The sequence below is a fragment of the Juglans regia genome, chromosome 1 (genome assembly GCF_001411555.2).
Source record: "Juglans regia cultivar Chandler chromosome 1, Walnut 2.0, whole genome shotgun sequence".
Classification (NCBI taxonomy): domain Eukaryota; kingdom Viridiplantae; phylum Streptophyta; class Magnoliopsida; order Fagales; family Juglandaceae; genus Juglans; species Juglans regia.
Genome location: NC_049901.1, coordinates 1,619,027 through 1,633,253, shown reverse-complemented (window position 1 = coordinate 1,633,253; position 14,227 = coordinate 1,619,027). Strand labels below are relative to the sequence as shown.

The following is a 14,227-nucleotide window of genomic DNA, read 5'->3' as shown; positions in this document are numbered from 1 at the left end:
TTCAAAATTACTTCAAGAAACATTACACCAATAAAACGATTAGATGATTAACAGCATCAACACGATCGATCCTGCATTTTGAAAACCCCAATAGAAAATAAGTAAAATCCAAAATAGATCGAAACTAATTTTTTCTTATGCATCCAAGGAATCACGATCAAAGATTCAGAACAAGGCTAAACTATTAAAGAGGTTGTTTGGGGCTCATCGCTTATAAATATGTCAAATTGGTCGGTGTAAAACATGAGTTAGACACCAACTTCATTTCGAAGATTCATTCAAGATTAACATTTTTTGTACACTTAAAATTATTAGAAATTTTACCCTTCTAGTCAAAATTACGACGATGATACACTTTAATCATAAAAAAAATTGTCATCTTGCACTTTCTATTTAGATTCGATTGAAAAAAATTATATCCTATCCCCTATTTTTATTTAAATTTGGGTGTAAAAGCACATTGTCTAACAAACGAGGATAAGAGCATTTACAATAATTCCTTTATGTTATCCTTTAAAATAAATCACCAAACTTCTATTTTTCTATTTTATATACTGACTTTTACAATATATCATATATCAACTTATCTATTTTTTCTTCATATCATTTAAATAATATTTTATTTTTATTTTTTTTAAACATTTCCTTTCTATCAATAAATTTGTAATATTCATATTTTTTTTTTATATTTGCAATATATTATTATATAAAATGTGTGATATAATTCAGTCTTATGCACACAAAATAAAATTATATAAGTCAAATAAAAATTAAAAATAAAATAGAAGTGTTTTAAATGATGAACAATAAAAAAAATTTGTATTGAAATGTAAAAATAAAAATAAATGAGAAAGTAAATGAAGTATAAATAATAATAAAAATATCTACTATATATAGTGAGTTATTGTAATAATTTATATTTTACGTATTTTTAACATAATCAGATAAAACACATTTTTTAATAATTTATATATTTTTTTATCATACATGAGCGACTGAGGGTACGTTTGGATAATGAAAAGTATTGAGAAGTGTTAAAAATATTTGTGAATAGTAATGAAAAAGTAATAATAAAATATTAAATAGTAATAAAAAATAAGTAAAAAATAATAAATAATAATAAAATAAATATAAAATAATAATAAAATAAAAAATAATAATAAGAATATTTGAGATATCACTCGCCAGACATATCCATTCCTGAGAGTGCTCTAACGAGAGGTGGCTCCAAACAAATAATAATAATAATAATAATTTACAGATAGTTGTTTCTGCTCACGGGACCCGCCTTTTTGTCCCTCTGGAATTTTTATTATAAAGAGAGAGAAACTGAGGTGAAAAGAGCCTGCAACTGGTTTGTGTTGATAATTTGACTAACCACACCTTAGCCTAGAATTAGATCCACCATCACTATACGACGATCGTATTCCCCAGAGAGCTATGTCATCCACTCCTCAATGTGTCGCAGAAAGAGTCCATCCCAAACCCAACCTCCCATGGAAGACGAAGCTCCTTCTCAAAGCAATGTCCTGGATCGTCCAACCCTCTCTCCGCCCCAACATGACCGTCAACCGACGCCTCCTCAACTTCCTCGATCTCAAAGCCCCTCAATCTCCCAACCCCCACCCCCGGTCTGATGGTATTGCCTCCTCCGATACAATTGTTGACCCTTCTCGAAACCTCTGGTTCCGCCTCTTCAACCCAATCCACCCTACCACTGGTGGCAACGAGGTCGTAGGCATGCCCGTCATCGTCTTTTACCACGGCGGCGGCTTCATCCTAGGCCACGCTAACTCGATGGCGATGGACATCATGGCACGCCGACTCGCCCGTGAACTCCATGCCATCGTTCTCTCCGTTGACTACCGCCTCGCGCCGGAACATAGGTTTCCGTGCCAGTACGAAGACGGGTTCGACGCGTTGAGATTCATCGACGAAATGGACAGCCGCAATCTACCTGCCAGCGCTGATCTTGGGCGTTGTTTCCTCGCCGGAGAGAGTGCTGGAGGGAATCTGGCCCACCACGTGGCGGTCAGGGCTGGCGAGTACGACTTCAAGCGGGTGAATCTTCTCGGGCTCATAGCCATACAACCATTTTTTGGAGGGGAAAAGCGGGTGGAATCGGAGATGGAATTTTGCCAGGGTCCGGTTCTGTCATTAGAGTTGACGGACTGGTTTTGGAAGGCCTTTTTGCCTGAAGGGTCAGACAGGGACCATCCAGCAGCGAATGTATTCGGGCCGAATAAGGTTGACATCTCTGGGCTGAGGTTCCCTCCCACGCTTCTTTTCATTGGAGGATGCGATCCGTTGAGGGACTGGGAGATTAGGTACTATGAGGGGCTAAAGAAATCCGAGAAACAAGTTTACTTAGTGGATTACCCGAATGCCGTCCATGGATTTGCAGGCTTCACCGATACGCCCGAATCATCTTTATTTTTATCGGAAGTAAAGGATTTCATGCAAAAACAAATGGCCAAATTGACGAGGTGACTCACGAAACTGCACCTTCATAATTTGCAAGTGATATGTATGGTTGTGTTATAATTTTCCGGATTGTGTAGCCCAGCAGTACTCTTGTTTATTCTAGTGATCATGTATTGTATTGTGAATTACTTGTTAAGATCATATGTCTGATACTATTGAATCCTAACGTCAGATAATGACGATTATAATGTTTGGAAGGAGTCGATCTGTACCATATCCTAGCTAATAGGTATTTATGCATTCCAAGTCAAAGATCCTAGAGATCTGGTTTTGTCGTAGGGTAAGATATTCTTAGAAAAATTCAATTTATAGCTTCCAAACACAACACAAACTTCATTTTTTTTTACCCTTTTTTTTTTCTCTTACTAAATATAAATTTTAAAATAAAAAAAAATATGATGTATGGTGTGTAGAGATGATGAATAGCAAAGCTTGTAGTGGGCACTATAAAAAACTAGTCTAATTTCCATACTTGTTGCTACAAATATTTGGGATTACTCTGGATCTCTTTAATTAATAATTTAATTTCCCATTACAAAACGACGCAAGAAAGAATGGCAATGCATTTTGGTAACACATGCATTTTGGCTTATTGGCAGAATGGAATTTTAGATTTTTATTTATTTATTTATTTTGAATAAGTTCTGATCTGTTTGTTCCATAGTACGTAGTTGATCGAAACTGGCCGTACGTACAGCACTGTCATGCTTTTTGCGTTAACTGCTCTGAAGTTGATAGGTAGCCTGTATTCTGATGAGGGAGATTATCAGGGAAGTGACGAAGTAGGAGATGTACGTAGCCATCGGTGTACCAACTTCGATGAGGAAGACCTTTAGGCCGCTGGGGGGAAGAGGAAAGGGAAACCCTGTTTGAAAGGTAGCTTTTGTTATTTCTGCGTTGACTCGCAAAGCTATTTGGTGAGGCATATCTTCATCTTTCACACGCATCCAATATCAAACAATATGAAAAAAATAACATGCATGGAGGCACAACAACATCCTTAGTTTTGGTGGGTTTTTCAAAAGCCTAAAACCCGTTTTTAATGATACCTTTCGAACTCATTTGGGCTTGCATCACATGGTCTTTTGTGTCCTATATATCTGTGCTTCTGCTTATTACAAAAGAAAATGCGGTCTATAGAAAGGAAAATAATTTATACATAATATTTTCTACGACACATTTTACAATAATGTATTAAATGAAGTGTAAAACACTTTATAAAAATATCTTTATTTTACAAAAATATCTTTATCTTACAATATTATTGTGAAATGTGTTGTGAAAATGTATTATGTGTGTATCAATACTCAAAATATGAAAGCAATCAGTACGTAGTGATCAATATAAAGTCAAGTAGAAGGGAATCAGGGATGCTTGAAAGCCACCCATAATGGAAGTGTTACTCTATTGGTCAAGGTCGAGCTACGTACGTACGTTTGTTTCCTTGGTGTCTTCTTATTTCGTTTTGTAGAAATACTCATAAAACTAGGTTTACAACGGTAAAACCAGATCGTACTGAGAAACTCAATTGCAATTTGAAAAGAGTTTTGTTGGCAATGCAGCCAAGCTATCTGGGAAAAAAAACCCTGCAGGTAACGCAGTTGCAGAATATGTAATTCTAATGCTAAAAATACCGACAGTTTCCCTTTTGGTCTCTAGTGCCAGTCCTCCAAACGAATGAATGGTCTGAGACTTCAAGTCATCTTCTGACGAAGTTCGCACAGGTATTTCTTGGTATCGCAAAATCAAGTTTTAGGCTACGTTTGGATTGCATGGTATGATAATACTCCACTGTTATTTATTATTTATTATTTTATTATTACTATTTACAGATCAACTTACTACCAAACGTAAGCTTAGGCTTCAAGCCCTATATATACCTTCGGAGGTGGATGGGGGCCAAGAATCCCCCAAGAAAATCTGAAACTCCAAAATACAAACATGAACCAAAAAAAGATGATTTTTTGAATAGAAATTTTTTTTCATCAATTACTATTCAATACTTACATCCCACATTCTATAAAAAATACTTTCACATCTTATGAAAAATATATTCACATGTTATAAAAAAATCTATAAATATAGAATGTGAGAGTGAATACTGACTGATGTATAGCATTTTTCTCTTGAAATAACTCTTAGTCCCAAAAAATGAGAAATCCATAATTTCTAATGGAAATAGAGTTTTTCATCGAAGAGGCAAAATCCCAATTCATCTAGCATTATGCATAAAAATATAAACTATATACAAAAATTATTATTAGAATATGATCAGTGTGGTTTTTTTCCAAAGATAAATTTCTGATTTCGCCGTCGTCTACCTTCGTGAGGAAACTGTCTGGTGCCCTAAACATTGTGTACGTGGCATTTCAGTTGTCTTTGATGCATGAGCTGACTAGCCAAGTCACAGCAGCTCATTTAAACAAGCTGGCGAGAAAGATTCGCAAAAATATATAATATATACCTGTTTTGATATGATGAAGGTGATCATGCCCTTAGATTAGTACGCGGTAGTCATTAGATGAAGTGATACAAAGCCTACACCGTGTAAAAGCATTTTTCTTTCAAATCAAACACTACAAATTATATACAAGTAAACACTATGATGTACTAATTATATGAGTAATGTTACTCATCATCTATTTTATTATCATCCTCTCATCATCACATGACATGATATTAAATAATTAAAAATTATTTATAATATTTCACTTATGAACTTATCATTTAATGTCACATCAAACTATATGTATTCACCCAACAAAAGCCTTTCACGGTCTGATTCTATGTACGTGGTTTCATTTGGTGCGTGCATGGTATATATACATATATATTTCGTGGCATCTAACTTTATTTCATTTCTTTCTTTTTTCCGTTCTCTTTATTATAATTTTATTTAGCACAAGTGTCACCCATTTGTATCGGAGAGATACACATATCAATGGCATCTTTATTGGTAGTAATATCCTTGTGATGATCTGGAATAGCTTTTAACTCCTAATGATATTCTCGTGTCCTAGAATAGAAGTTCGAATCCTTGTGACCATATTGAAGTTTCATGGTGGGGACAATTCCAAGCATATTGAAAAAGATTAAAAAAATAAGGAAATAAGTATTATTATATCATGTGTAGCCCAAAATTAGTGGCTGTGATGCCAAAAAGTGCAAGTGGCCATGCATTTCATGGGAAGTTTGGGGGTGAGGAAAGAAGATACAGAGAAAAAAGAAAAAAAAGAGTCGAATGGCCACAATTATGATAAGACTCGTAACCAATTGGATATTCCTAGAAATATCCATTGGGTACCGCCATTCTTTCTTCAGCCCCATATACCTCACAGCATGCCGCCCACTACTTGATCTCTTTGTGCCTAGCTAGCTATATGATGTAACCTTCCCAACTCCCATGTCCATACATTACATCTTCTTCTATAGCCAGCTTTTAATTTCCTTTTTCATTTTTTTTTCTCCTGTTTTCTTTCTTTCTTTCTTTGTTTCCTACCTTGCATATATATTATTATTATTATTATTTCATTTTTCTGATCTTTAATCTCCCTTAATTGCCTTGGAATATTCTTTACTTCTTTCTTGTACAATACAATGGTCTTTTAGGCAGCGTTCACATTTTACAGCATATATATCCTCGTCAGCCCAAGTGAATTGTTCCCCTTATATATGCTGAAGTATCCGATGCCGCCAAAAAAGTTTTATGTTTATTCAACCATGAATGGAAAAATATAAAAATTAAAAATTAATTAGAGGGCACGTGGAGAGGTGTGCCGTGAAAAAGCATGCAATTATTTCATCCAGTTGGAGCCCTGCATTTTCTTGATCATCAAAGTCCATTAACATTACATTTGAAAGCAGCAACCTTTGAAGAATCATTTCTAATGGGAGCCAGCGAGAGCCATAGTTTTTTTTGTCTCTTGGGGCTCTCACTTAGCTAGCTAATAGCTAGTATATATCATTTTATGATTTGAATTCTGCTACGTATAGTTATTTTTATATATTTTTTGTATATTTTACTGATGTGATTGTTCAAAATAATTATTTTATATTAAAAAAAGTAACGTAGAATCAAATTAGTGAAGTGTATAAAGAATACGTAAAAATGACTACATATAAAATTTTTGTTATGATTTATCCACCACAAACTTATAAATCCTATGGAGTACTATATATAGAATATATATATTTATATATATATAAAAAGCTGGTTTTCAAACTTCTCTCTTTCTCAGTAGTTTTTATTAGCTTGCATCCTAATTATTTTGAGAAGATAGTACTTCTTTAGGGTCTTGAATTTCCTTTTGTGGGAACCAATTAAAATACTTGGACATACTTTTTTTTTTTCCCACGAAATTAAAAAGACGTGCCGTGATAAATGAATAGATACCAAATATTGGAAACTAATGCAATTATTTGGTCGTCCTTCAAATATAACCTTGACGCGTTCGATTGGCGGCTGCTGTGATTGCAACAAGTACAAGGTGACAAGGATTATTGAGGGGAATCAGACATGCTCGACAACGGAAACCCTTGTCTCTTTGTGGGGAGGAAGACAAGAAGCACTTAATGGAGAGTAGTGTTTCTACGTGCATCATGCAAACAAATCAAACATATTGTTTATTTTATTAATCCTTCCCTTTTGTTTTCATGCAAACAATCACAGGACTGTGCGATGCATGCAAAACAAAAATATTGCTAAAAACCACCCCAAATATCTCTTGCATGTAATAATATTATCAAGCATAATTATGCTAATAATTTTATTATACACTTATAAACTGTTGAAAATAAAAAGTTAAGCCTTGAGGATGGATAGCAAGGAATGGTAATTGGTATATTTAAAAAGGATTCTCCACAATGGATTAAAATGAATTTTTAGTGTCTGTACTGAAGAATAAGGATGTTTAGGTAAATATGCTTCGTGAAAGAATATATAAGAGAGAGAATCGAAGCCACCCAATGTATACATATATATATATATAGTCATTAATTTATTTGTCTTATTGTTTAGATGAAAATACTAAAAACTGCAATTCCAGGTCTTTTTAAGGAGCCCATCTCCTTTGTCCAATTCGTTTCACGCTACAAAGTCTTTGAAACCATACCCTCGCTCTCTCTCTCTCTCTCTCTCAACTCTCAAGATGCTTCTTTTTCTAGCAAAGGGATTTTATAAGACTATGAAACTTCAGATTACCACTCATTTCTCATTGCTTTTATAAGCTTAAACAGCTATAAAAGCCATTCATTTCCCTCTTCCCTGACATACCCAGAAGCTTTTACGCAAGTCAGTACTTTTCATTTTCTCTCTTCCCAAACTCAATCCCCACAAAGAAGCTCTCAAGAGGAGAGGGGAGGGGAGGAGAAGTTAAAAGTGATGGCAAGAAATGAGTGGATTAATGGATATTTAGAGGCGATTTTGGACGCGGGAAGTAAAACAAGGAAGAGGTCTGACTCTGATGGGAAACCGACTATTGCAAAGTTCGAAGAGAAAGAAAAAGAGGAAAAGGTGTTCAGTCCCACAAAGTACTTCGTGGAAGAAGTTGTTAATAGCTTTGATGAATCTGACCTCTACAAGACTTGGATCAAGGTTCGTTTCCTATCTATCTCTATCTGCAATTAAATTTGCATTGATTAACGCTCCATTAATTGTGTTTGGAAATTAAATATCACTGAGTTCCTATACGCACTTCCAACATCCCATAATTTTTTTCCCAAGTAACACGTAATTTATATGGTTATCTTACCATAACCTAATCACACAATTAATTAATGAACATAGGGCCAAAAGGGAATTAAAGATAAATTTAGCGAGCATATATCCTAAGTTTGTGTGGCGATTTTTGCACCAAAGTTGTCTCTTCTATTTCCTGGCCCTACGAAACAAGAGCATGCAAATTGAAACACTAATAGATGGGGAATAGGGACCACACTCTCTTTCAAACTGTCAGTTTAACTTTTCTCATGAGGGGGCACGATACAAGACATGATCAAGTACTTATGGTTAATTATCTTACCAAAGCCCCAGATACCGATCGATCAAAAATAACTTGAATCTCAATTGAGTTAGTAAAAGGAGATAAATATGAATGAAAATAACTTGTGATTGGCGGTGAGCTATTACGTACAGGTTATAGCAACAAGGAGTGGTACCCGTGATCGCAGTAATAGGCTGGAGAATATGTGCTGGCGCATTTGGCATCTCGCTCGCAAAAAGAAACAGGTGAGCCACTATACATCATATTCCAATATCAATGGCCGGTAAAGTGTACTGTACTGATCGAATTTTATAGCAGAAACTAATAATAATAATAATAATAATCATATATTGCAACTGCAGATAGCATGGGACGATGCAAAGAAGCTAGCAAACCAGCGCCTAGAGCGTGAAAAAGGCCGTAATGATGCTGCAGATGACCTCTCAGAGCTCTCAGAGGGCGAGAAGGAGAAGGGAGAATCCAATGTCTCAGAATCTGTGAAGAATATTTCCAGGATCAACTCCGATATACATATCTGGTCAGATGAGGAAAAGTCTCGGCGACTTTACGTTGTCCTCATCAGGTATTTTGGATTGCTGGCTAAACTAATTGTTATTTTGGAAAAAAGAGGCTGTCCCTGAGACTAATTTGGTCCAAACTTGTTTCAATGATCTTCCCAAGGTACCTTTATTATGATCCTTCCAAAATTTTAAAGAGAAAGGAGGAAAGATACGCAGGTGGTTCTATAATATGTGGGAAATGAATAACTTTCGGTTTTTAATACTACGGTATTTATTGTTGTAGTATTCATGGGTTGGTGCGAGGAGAAAATATGGAACTTGGAAGAGATTCTGATACTGGTGGTCAGGTGGTTATTTCATACTGCCCCTACTTCCTTCCATTTAAAAATTTTCAGATGTTTTTACAATAAATAAAACAAAATTCAAGTTCTATATAAAAATGGCCAGCCCAACCAAAGAAAAACTGGGCTTCTCAGTCACTTATCCTCACAATAAGGACCTCCCTTCTGATATTAAGGAACCCCATATAAAGGCCTATGTCTGAGCCCACCAAAGGCCTTGACTGAACCATGGCTAGTGGCCACAGCCGAATCAGTCTCAAATCTTTCAAACCTAATACCGGTCTCTGTTTTTGCATATTTAAGGTGAAATATGTTGTGGAACTTGCTCGGGCTCTGGCCAACACAAAAGGAGTCCATCGAGTTGATCTTCTAACCAGACAAATCAGCACACCGGAAGTAGACTCTAGCTATGGTGAGCCCAATGAGATGCTGTCATGCCCATCTGATGGAAGTGGTAGCTGTGGAGCTTACATTATCCGCATTCCTTGCGGGCCACGCGATAAGTAATTACCTTTTCTTTTTTTTTTGGTCCTAAAGCTATTCCTAGTGAGTTAATTTTTCGGATAAAGGAGCGGAAATACTGATCCACGAGTCTAACAAATAGGCAACTTTGTGACAGGTACATACCAAAAGAGTCACTTTGGCCTCATATACCTGAATTTGTTGATGGAGCTCTAAACCATATAGTTAACATGGCAAGAGCTCTAGGTGAAGTGAATGGGGGAAAGCCAACTTGGCCTTACGTGATTCATGGCCACTACGCTGATGCTGGGGAGGTGGCGGCACGCTTATCTGGGGCCTTGAATGTGCCAATGGTGCTAACTGGCCACTCATTGGGCCGGAACAAGTTTGAGCAACTGCTTAAGCAAGGGAGGTTTTCTAGGGAGGACATAAATGCAACCTACAAAATAATGAGAAGGATTGAAGGTGAGGAACTAGGTCTGGATGCTGCTGACATGGTGGTGACTAGCACGAGGCAAGAGATTGAAGAGCAGTGGGGATTGTACGATGGGTTCGACCTCAAGCTTGAGAGGAAGCTTAGGATTAGGAAACGGCGTGGAGTTAGTTGTTACGGGCGACACATGCCAAGGATGGCGGTATGCACAATCTCTTGCTGATTGTGGTTTTTCCTACAACTGAAAGAATGGCTTGATTTTTTAGTAATTTATAGTCAAATCAAGACTAAAGGTATACTGTGTGAACTCACATAAAACTAATTACTATGAGGCATTGCCGCATAGGTACATTGTAAAAGTTACCTTACCTAAATTCTCAGGAGTTAAAAGGTTTTGAATTCGCGTCAAACTTCCTTGGTCTTTGTAGGACATATTGAGCTTAGCTATAGTAAAGAGTATATTGCAGCATAAAGATCCACAACTGCATACTAATTACTAAGTGGCATCAGGTTATACCACCGGGCATGGACTTCAGCTATGTCACCACCCAAGATTCAGTGGAAGGTGATGGTGATCTCAAGTCATTGATTGGCCCCGAGAGATCTCAGACCAAAAGGAATCTGCCTCCAATATGGTCCGAGGTTGAAATACTTCTGCTAATCTTTCTTACCATTTACATTGTCCATGAAAATGAATCTACCATGTTACATAGAATGCGATCAACTACGAGTGAAAAAAAAAAAAGAAGCATTTAAGAATGTGACATTTGGTTTAACTCGATTTTATAAATGCAGATAATGCGATTTTTCACGAACCCACACAAGCCCATGATACTTGCATTGTCCCGTCCTGACCCAAAGAAAAATGTCACTACATTGCTCAAGGCTTTTGGGGAATGCCAACATCTCCGAGAGCTAGCTAACTTGGTAATTTTAACGTTGAAGTAAATTTCGCAACTGTTCAAACACGGTTCAACAGAGGTGGGACTAATATACTTGGGGCAAATTTTTACTTTTGCAGACACTTATACTAGGCAACAGAGATGACATTCAAGAAATGCCCAATAGCAGCTCGGTCGTTCTCGAAACGGTACTCAAGCTCATTGACAAGTACGACTTGTATGGTCAGGTGGCCTATCCGAAGCATCACAAGCAATCTGAAGTTCCTGACATTTATCGTCTGGCTGCAAAAACAAAGGTACGTTGCCCAATGACGGATCCAATGCACCTAGGATGGCCATGACCCCAGCCCCTTGCTAAATCTTTTTCTTTATAAAACGGGCTTCAACAGCCCTTTACGGCCTTCACAGTCCATGCGGATGGCCTGCCAAATCTTCTAGAAGGCCACTTGTCAAGGCCCATTATATATCAGATAGATTACTATTCTAAACGTGAGAGAGTGACAGAAATAGAAATGCATTTCACGGTATTTATAGAGTAATAGTTAACCCAAATGTGAGACTATTTGCCAACTGGCCTGACGGCACAAGACCCAGATCATGGTTCGACCCCTTCTCCCAATGTATCAAAAAATGGAGACTTATTTATATATTTATCACTCTTGCCTCAAAACGTTAGATTTCGTTCAAATCCCACTAAATTTGCTAACGTAAGACTTGGGGGTTGTCTCTTGAAGGGAGTTTTCATCAACCCAGCTCTCGTGGAACCTTTTGGTCTCACACTTATTGAGGTAAGGCTCGGTTTATGTACTCAGAAGCAAAAATCTGATCATAGAAGTTATTAATTTCCTATAATTTGCTTATCTTTTATCCCGTATAATAAATATCTTGCAGGCAACTGCTTATGGTTTACCTGTGGTCGCAACGAAAAACGGAGGACCTGTTGATATTCTAAAGGTAATGACGAACCTCTAATGTTTTTTCCAACCTACTAAAGCTATACTCAATTGTGTTTCCTATTTAAAGATGCACTTCATTGTTTCCTGTATATAATCTAGCCAGATCTCGCAATCAATTGCGTTGCTGTTCTTTTAATATAATCATTCGAACGCTGGGATATGCACCACATGCATCTTCATCTCTATTTCAATCAACTAGCATAGGTTTAAACCTAATCTAGTCAATCCCTCTGATCCTACTTATAATCAGCACTCTAGAAAAAAAAAGCCTGCGGAATGCATCCCTTGCCTATGATCACCCAATGGCAATATTTCACCAAACTAATGGAGGGCTCTGTTCTACCAGGCACTAAACAATGGACTCCTCGTTGATCCACATGATCAGAACGCCATAGCAGATGCATTGCTAAAGCTTGTCGCTGAGAAAAATCTTTGGCTCGAATGCCGAAAGAATGGCCTAAAGAATATCCACCGTTTTTCATGGCCAGAGCACTGCCGTAACTACCTCTCCCATGTTGAGCACTGTCGAAATCGCCACCCCACCACCCGTCTTGAGATCATGCCAATTCCTGAAGAACCGATGAGTGATTCTCTACGGGATGTGGAAGACGTTTCTTTGAGATTCTCCACAGACGGAGACTTAAGGATCAATGGAGAGCTTGATGCAGCAACCAGACAAAAGGAACTCGTTGAAGCCATAACCAGAATGGCTGCCTCCAATGGCCATCACGGTGCCAATTACTGTCCAGGTAGAAGGCAGTGGCTATTTGTAATAGCCATAGATTGTTATAACAGCACCGGGGATTGCACTGAAATGTTCCAGGAAACTATCAAGAGTATTATGCAAGCTACACAGTCCGGTTTTGGCTTGGGTCGGATAGGCTTTGTATTGTTAACTGGTTTAACTTTACAAGAGACCATAGAAGCATTGAAATGCTGCCAGGTAAATATAGAAGCCTTTGATGCCTTGGTGTGTAAGAGTGGAAGTGAAATGTATTATCCATGGAGAGATATGGTAGCTGATGTGGATTATGAAGCTCACATAGAATATAGATGGCCGGGTGAGAATGTGAGGTCGATGGTGACAAGGCTTGCCAGGATAGAAGATGGAGCTGAGGATGACATCGTGGAGTATGTGGGTGCATGTAGCTCTAGGTGCTACTCTTATAGTGTGAAACCGGGAGCAAAGGTGAGAAATTTCAGATGGTATGAAAATGTCTAATAAATAGAAGGTGGTACCTTACATAAAGCATTTTCTGATCCTATAACATTTCTAACTATGATTCCAATTTATATAAATGGCAGACTCGAAGGATAGACGACCTCCGCCAGAAGCTGAGGATGAGAGTCTTTCGATGCAATCTTGTGTACACACATGCAGCATCGAGGTTAAATGTTGTACCTTTGCTTGCATCAAGAGTGCAGGCACTAAGGTCAGACCACTTTTCTTAAATATATAAAGTATGACATACGGACATACACACAAGCAGCATCGTTATGCCCTTATATGAAACATATGCATTAATCCACATAACAAAATCAGTTGGAATACCAGAATAAAAGTTGAACAGAAAAAGTTTTCAATCATTCGTGTTATGCAGGTACCTTTCAGTTATATGGGGTATTGATCTATCCAAAGTGGTTGTGTTTGTGGGTGAAAGAGGGGATACAGATTATGAAGACCTGCTTGCCGGCCTCCACAAAACCCTTATTCTAAGAGGTTCTGTGGAGTATGGCAGTGAGAAGCTTCTTCGCAGTGAAGACAGTTTTAAAAGAGAAGATGTAGTTCCACAAGATAGCCCCAACATCGCCTTTGTAGAGACTTATGGAGCCCATGATATCTCAGCAGCTCTAAAAGATCTTGGAATCAAGTGAACAGACCTTCCCTTCGTTTCTCTTTTCTTTCTTTCTTTCTTTCTTTCTTTCTTTCTTTCTTCCTTCTTTCTTCTTTTTGACTATTATTATTATTATTATTGTTGTTGTTGTTGTTGTTATTACTATCATTTTTAGGATCTTTAAAGCAAATAATTATATAGTTAACTCAAAAGTGAGAATGTAAATATCGAAGAATACTGAGTCTCAATATCTTGTTAAAAATTTCTATTTTATCTAAGATTATGCATCTAAGCTTTTCAAAAACTTCGTCT

At 37.2% G+C, this 14,227-nt stretch overlaps 2 protein-coding genes across 3 annotated transcripts; both read left to right on the top strand.

Moving 5' to 3' along the window:
- The first annotated feature begins 1,330 nt into the window (after positions 1-1,330).
- LOC109001392 (probable carboxylesterase 18) lies at positions 1,331-2,687 on the top strand. The gene has a single exon (XM_018978646.2). The coding sequence runs from the start codon at positions 1,441-1,443 to the stop codon at positions 2,488-2,490; it is 1,050 nt and encodes a 349-aa protein (XP_018834191.1). The 5' UTR covers positions 1,331-1,440; the 3' UTR covers positions 2,491-2,687.
- A 4,884-nt stretch (positions 2,688-7,571) lies between these two features.
- LOC109001391 (probable sucrose-phosphate synthase 4) lies at positions 7,572-14,146 on the top strand. 2 transcript variants are annotated; one of them, XM_018978645.2, is made up of 14 exons: positions 7,574-8,077; positions 8,618-8,710; positions 8,828-9,048; positions 9,270-9,333; positions 9,631-9,830; positions 9,947-10,424; positions 10,733-10,864; positions 11,018-11,149; positions 11,244-11,420; positions 11,859-11,912; positions 12,016-12,078; positions 12,427-13,269; positions 13,386-13,513; positions 13,682-14,146. In XM_018978645.2, exons 1-14 carry the CDS (start codon positions 7,865-7,867, stop codon positions 13,953-13,955), a joined length of 3,072 nt encoding a protein of 1,023 aa, XP_018834190.1. In that variant the 5' UTR covers positions 7,574-7,864; the 3' UTR covers positions 13,956-14,146. The 2 variants fall into 2 exon arrangements, with proteins under 2 accessions (XP_035544697.1, XP_018834190.1); XM_035688804.1 differs by lacking the exon at positions 13,682-14,146 and having other exon boundaries at positions 7,572-8,077; positions 12,427-13,286; positions 13,386-13,497.
- Positions 14,147-14,227: the final 81 nt, after the last annotated feature.